General features: G+C 39.2%; 1 protein-coding gene across 8 annotated transcripts in view; it reads left to right on the top strand.

Annotated features, from left to right (window-relative positions):
- Window positions 1-12,831, top strand: part of DMD (dystrophin) — a 3,436,004-nt gene extending 3,423,173 nt beyond the window's left edge. For all 8 annotated transcript variants that reach the window (XM_077482558.1, XM_077482560.1, XM_077482557.1 and 5 more), the window contains one exon: window positions 2,542-12,831. In XM_077482558.1, the coding sequence (XP_077338684.1) occupies window positions 2,542-2,553 (12 nt within the window). In that variant the 3' untranslated portion in view covers window positions 2,554-12,831. The remainder of the gene's footprint in view (window positions 1-2,541) is intronic.
- Window positions 12,832-14,616: the final 1,785 nt, after the last annotated feature.

Genomic DNA, 14,616 nt, shown 5'->3' on the forward strand with positions numbered 1-14,616 from the left:
TTCCATAGTAACCCATGTTAAAAAAATTTCCTTGCATTTCTGCAAAATGCGTCAAAAAACGTGCTAGTGTGAATCGAGCCTTAGTGGTCATGTACCTCACTTAAGGAATGCCATCACCCGAAAAAAAGTAGCATTTATTTATTTTTTTCCCCTCCAGCCTCCAATTAAGTTGCAGCTTTTTCAGGGAGCGACTGCCTTTTTTTTTTTTTTTGTCAGGTACTTGCTCCCCCTTCTTTGACCCTTGCCTAGGTGAGGATGGCATTGCCTTGGTTCATTAGCATGTAGCGCACATTACTTAGCTAAGTAGTACGTAATGCAGAGCTTACAGGTCAGAAGCATATAACATAGGGGTCAGTCATAAGTAACACAGGGTGACAGTAACATTATAGTTTATTTAACAAAGTAAAATGTGTAAAATTTACAGAACATAGTGATCTGCGGCTTGTGATATACAGAATGTATTCAGCTAAAATCTGTAGCAAATAGCTGGGTTTAGCTTTTAGCTTAACTTTTGCTGAATACAGAATACTTTATTAATACCAAGAGGAAATTGGGAAATTGTTAACTTTCTGCTCCATCCTGCCGCCTTAGAAGTAATGTATTCCTTTGCCCTTCTCCATTGAACACTATTCTGTCATGCTTAGTTTCCTGCAGACATCCCAGCTTTGAGTTTCATGCAGGCACTGATCTGAGGTCTAATGCCGCGTACACATGATCAGACTATCCGGCGGACAATCTGCCCGTGTGTGGGCTCCGGCGGACTTTTTCTTTCCAAAAGTCTGGCGGACTTAGAAGTTTTGGCTCAAAATTGTCCGCCAGACTCGGCAGTCCGGCGGACAATCCGGCCGTCTGTGCGCTAGTCCACTGGACTTTTGACATGAACGGACTTGCCCACACATGGAGAAAAATCTGTTCATTTTGAACGCGGCTCCAGGTTGACGGGACTAGCGAAGGAAGTCAGTGCCGCCACCTCCATCGGCAAGATTGACACCTCGCTGGCCCCGTCACCTGGTATGGACTTAAAGGGGAAGCCCTACTCCAAAAATGGTCTGGGTGTCCTCCCAAGTCCATATCACTCTTATCCGAGCACGCAGCCTGGCCGGTCTGGAAAGGGGGTGGGGACGAGTGAGCGCCCCTCCTTAGCCATACCAGGCCGCGTGCCCTCAACATGGGGGGGTGCTTTGGGGAAGAAGGGGCCCCTCACCCCAAAGCACCTTGTCCCCATGTTGATGAGGTCAAGGGCCTCTTCCCGATAACCCTGGCTGTTGGTTGTCTGGGTCTATGGGCGGGGCGGCTTATCGGAATCCGGAAGCCCCCTTAATAAGGGGGCCCCCAGATACTGGCCCCCCACCCTATGTGAATGAGTATTGGGGTACCATATACCCCTACCCATTCACCTGGTGGAAAAAAGTGTAAAGAAAAAACACATGTTTTTAAAATTTATTGCACAGCTCCGGTGGTCTTCCGTCTTGGGGGGTCTTCTTGCCAGACTCCACTATCTTCTGCTAGCTCTTTTACTAGCGGAGGAGCCCGGATTTCTTCGTCGCCGCTAACCGGGGGTCTTCTTCCGACTTCAGGGGTCTTTTCCCCAACTTCGGAGGGGGAAGCAGAGGCCCGGCAAGAAGAACCGAAGAGGGGGACAAGACCCCCGAAGTCGGAAGAAGAGGCGGCGGCAACAGAAGGCCACCGCTAGTAAAAGAGCTATAAAAAGATAGCGGTGACCTGGCAAGAAAAACCAAAGAGGGGGACAAGACCTCCGGATGGCGGCGGCGATGATGAAGAAGAAAGCCGGGCTCCTCCGCTAGTAAAAGAGCTAGCAGAAGATAGCGGAGGAGTCCGGCGGTTTGTCTGCCGGACTAAGTCCACCAGATTGTCCGATCGTGTGTACGCGGCATTAGAGTCAGTGGTCAGGGTAAAGAGTTGTCATGGACCATTTGCAGACTTCCCTGTCTACAGGAAAGAAAGTGAAAGCATATTTGTATCAGGGAAGTAACTTGGGTGATAGTGCTGTCAGATTCAAAATGACAGCCGTGGAGCCTGTACCCTTTGAAAAACAAGTTGGCAACAGCAGTATTTTTATCCTTACAGGTTTCCTTTTAAGTTATAAATGGTTAAAATCTCCCTTGACAAACAAGTACAGATCAGAGGGCACAGGATAGACATCTGGTAAGCCAAACTTATCAAAGGGGTCATGTCCTTTATCTCCAGTTTATTCTTAACAGGAGCCTTGAATATAGGTGTGCTTCAAGCCCTCAAAAAGGGTATTGGCACTTGTCACCAAAGATGTGGATTTTTCAGTAGCTAATGCCTCATAATGCTCTCATGACACTCCCCACCCATTACATACTGAGGTAGCAGTACAAACTTGGCAAGGATTCTAACAATTTCCATCTCTATCCAAAACAAAAAAAAGGTTTGTCTAATGATATATGTAGTACATAGGTGTGGAGAAGCTAATGTTTTTAAACCTATGAATGAATTTAAATATTAAGATCCTTTTCCTGATGTGAGTAATGATGTATTTTGCATTTTCTCTTCTAGGAAACCATGTAGGAAATCTTTTTCACATGGCTGATGATTTGGGAAGAGCGATGGAAACTTTAGTCACTGTCATGACTGACGACGAGGTGTTAGAGTAACAACTCCCTACGCACCGCATGTGTTTTTTTTTTATAGAACTATCTTCGTACAACAAAAAAGGGGATTAGACTGTAAGAGTTTACAAGAAAATATCTATATTTTTGTGAAGGGTAGTGGTACTATACTGTAGATTTCAGTAGTTTCTTAAGTCTGTTATTGTTTTGGTAACAATGGCAGGTTTTAAATGTCTATGCAATTGTACAAAACCAATAAGAAAACTACATGTAAAATCTTGATAGCTTAAAAAATCTTGCCATTTCTTTTTACAGAGGGCAATTTTGGGTTGTTTAAAAAAATTTATATCAGTTATAAAGAAAGATTGTAAACTAAAGTGTGCTTTATAAAAAAATTTGTTTAAAAAAAATCCCTTTGAAAAACTAAAAAAAAAAAAAAAAAAACAGTGCATTGTTTAGAATTGCCATGGCTTTGTAACTGTATATCAACAAATATCCATATTAAGTGTCACTTTTTTTTTCCTTGTGTATCAAAGAACATCAGTTAAAGCACCAAATATGAAATGGACTTTGTGTTTCACAGACGCACCTGTTAATTGATAAACAATGGAACTTGAGCAAAAGTTTTTATATTCTTTTCATTGACACAAGAAGCATCTAGACCAGCGATGGAAACCCTGAGCTAGAGTATTTTTCATTTTATGGGAACGGCTACACAAGCGATACTAACAGTTCATAGAATTAAAAGCATAAGTTACTAATGTACTTTTGTAACAGCCCATTCTAACACAACAGTATTGTTTTATCACAGCTTTCTGTGATTACTATTGAGCCCTATGGGCAAGGTTTCTTTTTCCTTTTTTTAAATTAAACTATGTACGATAAAACGTTTTTGTTTTAGACAATATGTACCAGTTTGCAGCTGCAAATTTTATTTTTTACACAGATGAAAGGCCAGAGCGCTCTGGAGTAGTTCTCCCCCAAGTGCAGTCTTAACTCTGGCCTTTAAAAACTTAATGCTGAGCAGTGATTGTGTTGTAAACCCATTAGGTTTCATCATTCTAGTGGTCAGACTAGTGAAAGCTGATCTGGCCACCTGTTAGGGGTCGCTGTGTACCACTGTACTGTATTAAATGCAGGCCTTTGATTAGCTTTGTGATGAGAAGCCTACAATTGCAGAATAAAATGAGGCAACTCGTTGGATGATACTGTTACCAATTTTTTAACATGTAACAATTTGCGAATGGGGACCTTGGTACTTGACATTGATCTTTTATGACCTTTGAACTTTTATGCTGAAACCGAAGCATCATGTCATGCTGGAGAAAATGTCATTGTTTTACCATAATACTGTACTTTTTTTATGAGGGACAAGTAAAAGTGGTGCGGCACTGCTTAAGATTATTTAACCGTAGCAAGCCGAGTATCATTTTATTCTACTTTTGACTTATTTTATGTAAAATCATTTCCAACTAGATTACTTTTAGACATCTGGAGTAGCTAGCATTTTTTAAGGGATACTGCATTTAAACTGTGGTATTATGTAAATGTTCTATTCAGGATACATTTGTGTCCTACTTGATGTGTGGAGTTAAGCAATATTTGACCAGTAATCTATATGTATGTGATCTTGTGCCCAGCCCAGAAGTCAGTCCTTAGAGCTGTGTAGATGAAAACATTTATGTTAGTCAGGAGCCTTTTGACAGATGACTATGAAAATGAGTGGGTAGAAAGAGCAGTTAGGCCGCGTACACACGGGCGGACTGTTCGCCCAACTTTGTTCGTCAAACAGTTTGACAAACAGTCCGCTCAAAATTAGCATGAGCGGACTTGACCACACACGACGAACGAACAGTCCGCTGAAAACTTGCGCGATGAAGTGAACGGCACGTACGACGGGACGAGAGATTCGAAGTCCTATACACTGCAATGCAACCTTCGGCGTGTAAATCCTTTCTGAGCATGCGCGGAACTTAGTTTGACGAACAAGCCTACACATGAGCGGACTGTCCGCTCAAACCAAGTTTCAGCGGACAGTCTTACGGAAATTCCGAAAAACTTTGTTCGTCAGACTGTCCGCTGAAACTGTCCGCTGAAGCCCACACACGAGCGGACTGTCCGCTGAAACACTGTTCAGCGGACAAAGTTGGACGAACAGTCCGCCCGTGTGTACGCGGCCTTAGTCACAAGTAACAACTTGTGAGTTTATTTTCCCCTTCAAAACTTAAAAAAAAAAAAAATCTAGAAAGTCCTTTTTGCTGGGGGCTAAGGTATCCTTTCTTTTAACCTAGTTTTCATTAATGTTCCCTTAAGTGGCTGATTTATTCAATAAAGAAAATGCCTCCAAGTAAGTTTTTACATGACTGTAGGGTTCATATGTAAGAATGTGTTCAAAGGCCCCACGATAGCTGTCAGTTTAAATCTGTGAACCCTGTAATGTTAAATATGATATAGTCTTTAAATGCACCACTTAAGACCTCATGGTTGTCCTGTTGCCTTGCTTCAAGAGGTCATGGGAAATGCTCAGGCGAATTACTGGTACTTTTTTGATGGAGATCCTTGCAAGTTAAGATACTTTTAAAGCTCTTAATACAGTTAAACATACCACTAGAACACTCTTATGCTCACTCTCACTTTTCAGATATTGAGAGATGTATAAAGCTAACGTGTGCTTCTATGCTTTCAGACTTCTGTAAAGTATGAATTATGTCTGTTCACTTTATTAAGGGGTTCATGAATCTAAAGTGTGCTTGCAAAAAAATTTATCGTTGTCCAACTTTCTAACTTGTTGCTACAGCAACAAGAAATGTTCATGTTGGCACATTTTTCTTTTAATACATAAATCGTACAATCTTTAACTTCATTGTGGTTACTATCTATTGATAAGGTGGGATTTCCAAGGCTAGAGATACAAAGTCCTGAACAAAAGATTCTCTACAATAAAAATGTCTATTTGTCCCACAAAAGCTCAAGTTAACTTTTTTTTCTTAGCCTCCATTCTGTCTCGTTGCATCCAGGCCTTTATAAAAACTCTAATTCATGATAAACAAGTCACTTATAGAAATGTGTGTATTGTTTAAATTGGGGAACCTTATAAAACCTAAAGTGTTTTCCAGGAATTCTGTATGGGCCCTGTAGCAATCAAAGACTATAAAGTGATCTAGATAATGAAAAGGAATTGGTTATATAAAAATGCGGTCCTGCACCCATGTCCTCAGTAACTCTTGAATTTGTACGTCTATCAAATCTGCTCTCTGGAGCTTTGGAAATATAGTATGTTCTCTCTGTTGTTTTGTATTAAAAGTAAAACTGTAAGGTCCATAACTGCATTATCCTGACAGGTCTTCTGCTGGTAATGGTCATCGTCAGTGACAGACTAATTACCAAGACCACCAATGCCACTTAAACTAAAAGCAGGTGACTGCTGCTTCCCAGCACCAAAAAGTGTAGCTATTTCCTTATTTTGTCTTGTCATGTGAACAGTGGAAGAGTTGTGAAATGAATTGCTTTAACAGAATTCCCAGAAATGATAGCACTCCAGTAAAAGCAATCAGTGGAATCCATTTTCACTAAATGTGTTCTCAGATTCCCATCAGAGTTTGAGATGCATTGTAACATGTCAACAGTCTGAAACAGGGTAGAAAAGCTACAACTGTGTGCTTCTTCATTAGTCCACACATCCATATGTAAAATTGAACCTCATGTCCAGAGACCCAGATGCTTCCATCAGTTGCACTGTTCTGTTAACAGGTTTCATGGCCTTGATGGCTGTTGATTGATCGTAGCATTTCAGTCCCTGTGTGTGTGTACATATGTGGACAATTTTTAATCCATCTAGCACCTTCTATGGGTGATTTGCTGCCTTGCCTGTATTATGTTGTTATATTACACAAGATAATGTGCGAAGGACAACCCAATGTTCTTTTAAAAATTGTCTGATTTTGTGTTTGTTTCAGACATGGCTAACCATGTTGCATCTACCTCACTATGGTTTTGTGGTGTTTCTGACCATGTCAACAAAACATAAAACATGAAACATTGCCACTATATCCATTGTGTAAGCAGGCTTTTATAACTAACCTTTTGATTACTGTTGGCATATTTGAAATTATGTTCCCCAACCAGAGTTGAACTACTGAAACACATTTTACTATTTGCCATTTTGAGATGTTTATTTTGAGTTTTTTTTTTTTTTGGTATAATTATGTTTAGTTCCTGCGGCTAATTGTTCACATCAGAATACTCATTGTTTGCTCACAGAGGGCTGCCAGACTACAGTTTTTTTAAATGTAACTAAACTGACAAGTAGCAGAATGATAAAGTATTAAACATTCAATTGAAAAACAAGTATGCATGTACTACTTTCATAGTCCTCAGCAAAAAAGTAAGCCGTTAAGCAATAATAAATATTGGTTGTGTTATTTGAGAGAGAAATAAACGATAATTTAAGAACAACATTTTGCTTGAAGAGGATGTTAACACTCCACCATATTATGCTGGTATTAAAAGAATAGCTTTGGAAAATGAAACTAGAGAGTTAAATTGCTTAATAATAAAATTTATAGCACCATTCCTGTGTGCAGTCTTAGACGCATCTGCAGCCTTGCGGGTTTGTGATGCCAGTGGGAAATTTATCAGGCCGGCTGGCCAAGCAGAGTTGTAAGATAGTAGAGCTAGGTGTCCTGGGACCTGAACTGTAGCTGATAAGGAGAATGCTCTGTAAAGTAGAGTATTAATCACACATGTGGATTGACTTAATTTTCTACTCAAAAGAAATCTATATTTTGACTGAATAGGCATTTAGAGCCTTAGATAGTATGTAAATCCAAGCCTCTGATTGCATTTCTATAGAATCTAAAACCATTTTATCGTAGGTCATTCCCAGGATGTGATGAGCAACTGTATAGGCTGTGCTGTCATGTAGCAGTATTTCTCTTGACCATGCTGGTCCTAAGGATAGTGCTTACTGAAGCTTTAAGGCTAAATCACATGGTTAATTTTATTCTTATGCTACTGTGCATTTAACCTCTCGGTTTCCATTTTCTCCAAGAGAGCCCATCGCTTAAATTGCCCATGTAGTTAAGCCAAAACTCTGGCAATGATATGAATTTAGTTTCCTTGAACCACTACACTATGACCCTTAATAAAATATTGCAAAATGCAGTGATGTGCGATCCACCTTAGTAACCGTTTCATAAATCTGTTGTAAGCCGATTAAGTAAGCATGAGCTGCAGTTAGTTGCATATTGTTTGCTACTTGATTAAATAAAAGGCATGCTCAAAAAAAATTCTATAACAGAAAATGAAGTAAAGAAGATTTATTTTGTGATATTTAATACCACATGCGAGAAAAAGTGGTGCAGTGTTTAGACACAGACCTAATACAGTTTAGGTATGTACAGAACGGCATCCAGGATCCAGTTCCAAATGTGCTACATGGTGATGGACAAGAATCACACTGGAGATCTTATCTGTATCGTTACTTCAGTGCAGATGCCTCTACAGACTGTTCCATTTCAGTTGTGTATACACCTGTATAGAACAATCAGCAAGTATCTTTAGGAAAAATAGAAGAGGGGTATACAGGGAGCCATAGCTACCATATGGAGAACTGGTCTGATGCTCAAGCACTGTTAATGCAACACAGCCACATTTCTGGTTTACATCCAGAGATGTAATGTATAGACCACTTCAATGGAACGTTATTGGGATAAATAACAGACCACTATACTATGATGGGTACAATGGGGTTAGTTTGAAACAAAGCCACTTAGCTGCCTCACACAGTCATCCAGTAAGATATTGGATGCGCTCATTGTTACAGATTAATCCTTTTGTCTCATGCCCCAAGCATGTATAGGGAACTGGACAATACATGTATAAGTTAATATAATGAAGCTTTCTCTTATTTCTCCTTTGTCTTTTTAATATTACTTGAAATGTGGGTATTTATTGGTAAATGTGTTTAAACTTTGCATTTGCCGGTACTTTGCACATAGGTATATACATAGTTAACTGTATATTCCTGCAGGGGTAGCTAACTTTGTAACCAGTAGGTAACTTTGCACAATGATCAAATCCCTTCTATTATAGCTACACGTTGAAAATTAATGGTCACATTACCTAGGGTCCTATATCTGTTATACTATGTCCCATAGCAAGATGGTACCCAGCAGAAGGTGTTAGTAGCTTAGATTATTAAGAAAAGTATTTCAGGCTTCATGTACACATAACCTAGTTTGACCGCTGACCATGTAAAAAAGGCAAAGCGCTGCAAAATCGACCCAGTGGTCAAAAGGTTCCTATTCTGAATGTGATATTTCCGTGTTCAGGAGAGGGCGGTTGAGGGAGGTTGAACCTCCCCTAACCACAACAGTTCCTAAAATTATCCTAAAAGCCTATGTGTACACATAAACACAGGCTTATATGGAGCAAAAAAATGCCAAAAGCTCAAACCCAAATTCAGGCGCTGCTAGTGTACATGAGCCCTTACAAGTTGGCAAGATAAACATTGGGGAAAATGCTACAGCTGACCCCTTTGTTGTCTTTTAGCCAATCTCTAGCCGAAATATTTTTTATTTTATTTGCATAGTCAGAAATGTCTCTCAAGGTTTTGTTTTCTGTGCCTTTTGGTACCAATATCCTAAAAGGGTGGTCACATACAGCAGTAAAATGCTTAAAGTGAAAATTTATGTACAAAACCAAATTGGCAAACAGGCAGGATTTTTAATGCAGAGGAGACGTGCTTTGTTCTGCATTAAAATGACCTACCTGTCTGTCCATCCCTGTACAGTGAGCTGCGCTATATAAATTTGACAATGCTGAAGCTGATTGCACTCCCACGCACACATGGTAGTGATGTCTAACTGACCTGGTGCTTGATACCCGGAAGCTGACCACTAGAAGATGTCAGCGACTGGAAGGGAGCTCCAGGATGCCACATTGCTGGAGCCAAGATGAGCCAATAATTTTTTTGTCTCCCCAGTGGAGTGATTTTCTCTGCCATTCAGTCCAGGTGATAGGTGTCAGGTGAACTGAGGGGAAATATTTTGGTTTGCGGCATTTACCATCCAACAGATCCACAAACCACTCGTCTCTAGCCAAACGTTTTAAGATTTTCTTGTGTGCAATATTTTCCTATGGTTTGCACTGCTTAACTTTGCCATAGTTATCCATTCTCTAACTCCCTATTCCATCTTTGTACTTTTGCAACCTCCCATGTCCTTGTCAATTGTTTTGGACAGAGGCTTTAATGTTTAAAAGGGACAGTTTTTATCACCAACATTTTTATATTTCTATCTTTGATACAAGAACACATCTAGTCAAACTTGGGGAAAAAATTTATTCACTATTACTAATATATGAAAAATGAGGGGATAGTATAATTTTTAGGAAGTAATTTTTGCCTTCGCTGTTGACTTTTTAAACTGTGCTATACAAAGCAGCAGTGAGTGGCATGTAAGAAGGTGCACTATACTACTGATATGTACCCAGCTCTAATGTAATGGAGTGCTTAGCAGTATAGAATGTTATAATGTAAAAGACTTATTTAAATTCTCAATGGTTACAGCAGAGCCATAATAGCTCTTTAATTTATGTAGCTATCTGACGGGTTTTTAGCAAAACCTTATGCTCATCGCTATTGTGATACCATTTTCATGCATCTCATATGGATGGTTTTATATTGTTAGTGTTAAAACTTGACACTTTTAGGGTAAAACAGCTAAATACAGTTAATTGGAAGCAGTAATGTGACTCTACTGTGCTTGTGCTAATGCACATCCTCTCTTTTTTTTTTTTTTTTTTTTTTACTTGCATTCCTGATATCCTCTTCCAGGTCTCACTGCCCTACAGCTTCATGAACCAGAAATATTATATTTTCGCCAAGTATGCATTTCTGTTGTATTAAATCTGTAATCCACTGGAAAAAAAACCTGTCTTTCACTAAAAGAAAAATTCCTACTTAACTACTAATATAAGATTTCAGTCAGATGGAGAATTCAGTATTTTCATTGAGTCTGACCCAGCCCATGGATTTGCATTTTGTGGGGAACAGATAAAGATTTCTTCCCCTGTATACATATATAATTCAATTTTTTAGATCGGAACAAGGATTTGAAAATGTATTCATTCACCTTTTTAAGTGAATTACATGCAAAAAAGAATGGACAGTGAGTTGGATGATGAGTCATGGAAGAGTGGGTTGTGAGAGGGTCACCTCTAGAAAGATGATCCGGAACAAACTGAGTGAATTCTCTTTATGTGGAGATGCTGATAGCACAATGCATATGCAAAATAAAATACACACACTTAATACACAAATTGATGGAAAAGATGTGAGTCAGCAGGTTCTTTTAAACATGTATTTTAACCATGTGTTTCCACTAAGGGAAAAATCTAAAAATTTGGGCTCCAACGTAAAGTGAGCCTATGATGTTATCAATATGAGAGCTGCCACTCCTGACTTATTTGTAAAATTGCAGGATCCATCATGTATAAAGAGCTGGTGGTCCTGGAAATTCTCCACACTGCCCCTGGCATTTTTAGGTTGTATATAAAAATGCAGCACTCAGTGTAAGAGCCTGTAGAGAACACTTACAGATAGGATGCTGTCACATAACCTGCTTGAAGGTTATGTTAGTAGAAGATGTTGGTGACCTCCATCCAGCACTTTTTTTTTACTATGCAGGCTAAAAATACGGAGTGCAAACTGTTATTAAAGCACACCGTGCATTATTAATTACCTGGGGTGCTGGTACTGTTTGAGCAGCATCACTTTCCATCTTCCAAGCAGCAGCATTGATGAGATAGGAAATGCATTAAGCATTAATAAATGTACTGGTATTGTTAAACTGCAATATAAATAAGCCCTTAAGTCACAGACCTAAATAAAAATGCAGCCAGTTAAGTCAGAGAATGCTGAATTCCCATCCTGCATACTTGTTTCAGGTCAGTAGTTCACTAAGTGGTACTCCCAGGATTAGGTTGACATTCCCACAGCCTGCAACTTTGGAAGTAGCTAGGTAATGGCAGCTCTCACAGGTTCTCTTTAAAGCAGAAATAAAGGCACAAATACTACTTTCCAATGGTCCGATGCCCGTGAAGTCCCTTGCTGGTGCCGGCATCTTCTCCTTGGCTTCTTTCCAGGTGCCAATTTTCAGGTGTCTTGATTGGCCAGCATGGGATGATGTAAGATTAGCAGCTGCAGCCACTGACCAGTGTATTCTGACAGCAGCACGTGCCACTGTCCGAATCCAATAACCCATGGGGTGGGATTTATCCACCCAGTTTGTGTGAATGGAGGAATTGGTTTGTTTTATTTTTATTTTCTTTGAGCCCTCTGACTGAATGAAAATAATCTGTGTTTGACCAGCCTAAGATGTTAGCTTTCTGCCTTTTGAAATTATTCAGCTACAGACCTCTCTCAAACACCTGTATAAGTATTACTTTTAGTTTTGAAATGCCAGTTCAAGCTTACCTCAGTTTCTATAGCTGTTTTAATCTGTCCTACATATCTACCATTATTTCCAGTGCTTTTATCTAATCTCTATTAACATTTATTAACCTTACACATTATCAGGCAAATCTAGGATGAGTTTTGTTACAGAACAAATACTGTTGTCTCTGGGCTTTCCCTCACGCTGTTTCTCATTATCCTTTCTTTTCTTTTCTTTTTTCTTTTTTTTTAATATGCATCAAAGCTTTATTTTTCAAAGGGATCACCTCGTTCTTCCCAAACAAATTTAGCCTACTGCTGGCTTCATGCAATGGTTGTCCGCTTATTTCAGAGATTGGAGTGTGTGTGCCAGATTTGTTTTCAAATATAAAGGAATTTGCACGGTTTGTTTTATTCATTTTGGTTTAATCTATTATGCATTAGTTTTGGAGTGTGTCTCAGATATATATTTCTATACTTAATACAAAAAAAGAGAAGCTTTATTGCTGCTTTGAACATTATTTAGAAATATTGTTTTAAAAAGAAAGTATTCTATTGCAAAAATGTATTCCATGTTAATACATAACATCAGTATTTGGCATGTTCTGTCATCGTCACCATCTTAAGAGATTGTGTTTTAACCACCAACACTGTCAAAATTTTACTAATTATTTTTATATGCATCTTTGTTTTACTGCATTTTCACTACATATCAAATTCACCAAAAATATGCCTTACTATTGTATTATATAATGCTTTACTCTGTATATCAATAAAGCACGCAATTATGTTACTTATAAATATGTCTACTCTTTTTTCTTTTTTCTACTCTATCAAATGCATTTTATGTGAGAACAGTCTGAGCAGTGGATAAGGGCAAGCATATCAGCAGTGGTGCTTTACTCTGTTTTATAATTCTGCTTCATTTTCCCAGTTCAGGTTAATTGAATAAAAACATGCACCCCGTAAGATTACTGTAAGCAATAACTTATTTTTCCTCTGCTTTTCTGGTTCCACTGTATTCTTTACACAGAATTTAAGATTGTCACAAACTTGGTAGATGTTTGTTTCAATGTTAATAGAACTGACCATTGTCTTGGCATCTCCTCTCTTCTGTCAGATCAAAGGGATGTTGACAGCAACCAGTGACCAATCGTCTGATCATCTTGTTTAGGCGTTGGTTGCTGGGAGGTCTCTACATTCATGACCATGTCCCAGGTACACTTTGTGATACATATATCTCTGCATCTCTACTATTTACAGACTGTGAATATCCATATTCTTGCTCAGCATGACATTTGCTTCAAAACTAAATATAAACATGCCAGGTCTCCAATGTCTAGTTTACCTAGGAGGAATAAGAGGTACCAATTGTTTCCCATATGATCTGGCATAGGGGTGTCTGGACTTGAAACTTTACAAATTATGTGAGGAAACCAAATATGCCCATATCATGTAAAGTGTAAAAAATGATTGCGCTAACCTGTGAGAAAACCAAAGAAAAGCTGCTACATACGAATGTGACAGAGTAAAGAGAAATAAAAATGTAGCGCTAGTGATTTGACAGTACTAATATACTGTAAAGTACATGAATACCATGTGCTCATGACAAATAATTTGTGAAATTAAATACAAAAATAACCATCAACATAAATGAGCGGGTCAAATACAAACAAGTCCGTGAAAGGAAATGTGAAAACTAGAAATGAGTCTTGAAAAGAGTCAGTCCCAATAATCAGTAAGTGGTTCATAACAAAAAACAAAGGTGGTTGAATGGATATCTGAAGATAATGACATCAATGGTATGATAAAGGTGGATACTCTTACCGGAGCCAATGGACCTGGGTGTCAGCGACACCAGGTCAAACGAGCATAAAAGGATGGAACCATGATCATACAGGAACAATGCGACAGGTCACAGAGAATCCCTCAATTGGTATGGAACGATCCACGGTGTCCTCAAGAAACCCAATGTCCATATCATGGCCGTGCTGTTATTAAATTGGACGTTATGAAACATGTTGAAGTTTCAAAACTATATTAAATTGTTTGAGCTTTATGTGGATTGAGGTATTTACGACCAGTACCTGTTGGTTCTCTGAATTGAGAGGGTGACAGTTTTATGATAGGCCTGGGCATCCTGGCAGGCCGGCAGTTGTTTTCACAGGCCTAATCCTGGTTCTCTAGGTTGAGAACTCTTTTGAAGTGTTTGGGGTTAAGCCTATGAATTTCTGAAAATAAGGAAGGATGGAGGGGGTTCACATTTCTACTGCAATGTGTAACTGTTAGCCAAGCTGTCATTGCTGACGTAAGGTTCTCAAACATGGCCGCTAGCTACAGCTTTTTGTGTCCAGTACACGATACCATTACAGATATGTAAAGGTTTGCTTTAAAAAAAAAAACACATGTCATACCTACCTCCTCTATGCAGTTGGTTTTGCACAGAGTGGCCTCGATCCTCCTCCTTCTGAAGTCCCTCAGTGGCGCTCCTGGCTCCTCTTCTCGAGTGCCCCATTAAAGAGCCGCTCTCCCTCGGGGCACTTGAGCAGGCACGCTCCCATGTTCTGCTGCTGTTGCATCTATTGA

Source organism: Lithobates pipiens, unplaced genomic scaffold, assembly GCF_037356315.1.
Source record: "Lithobates pipiens isolate NorthernLeopardFrog02 unplaced genomic scaffold, aLitPip1_a1.2 Scaffold_16, whole genome shotgun sequence".
In the NCBI taxonomy this organism is placed as follows: domain Eukaryota; kingdom Metazoa; phylum Chordata; class Amphibia; order Anura; family Ranidae; genus Lithobates; species Lithobates pipiens.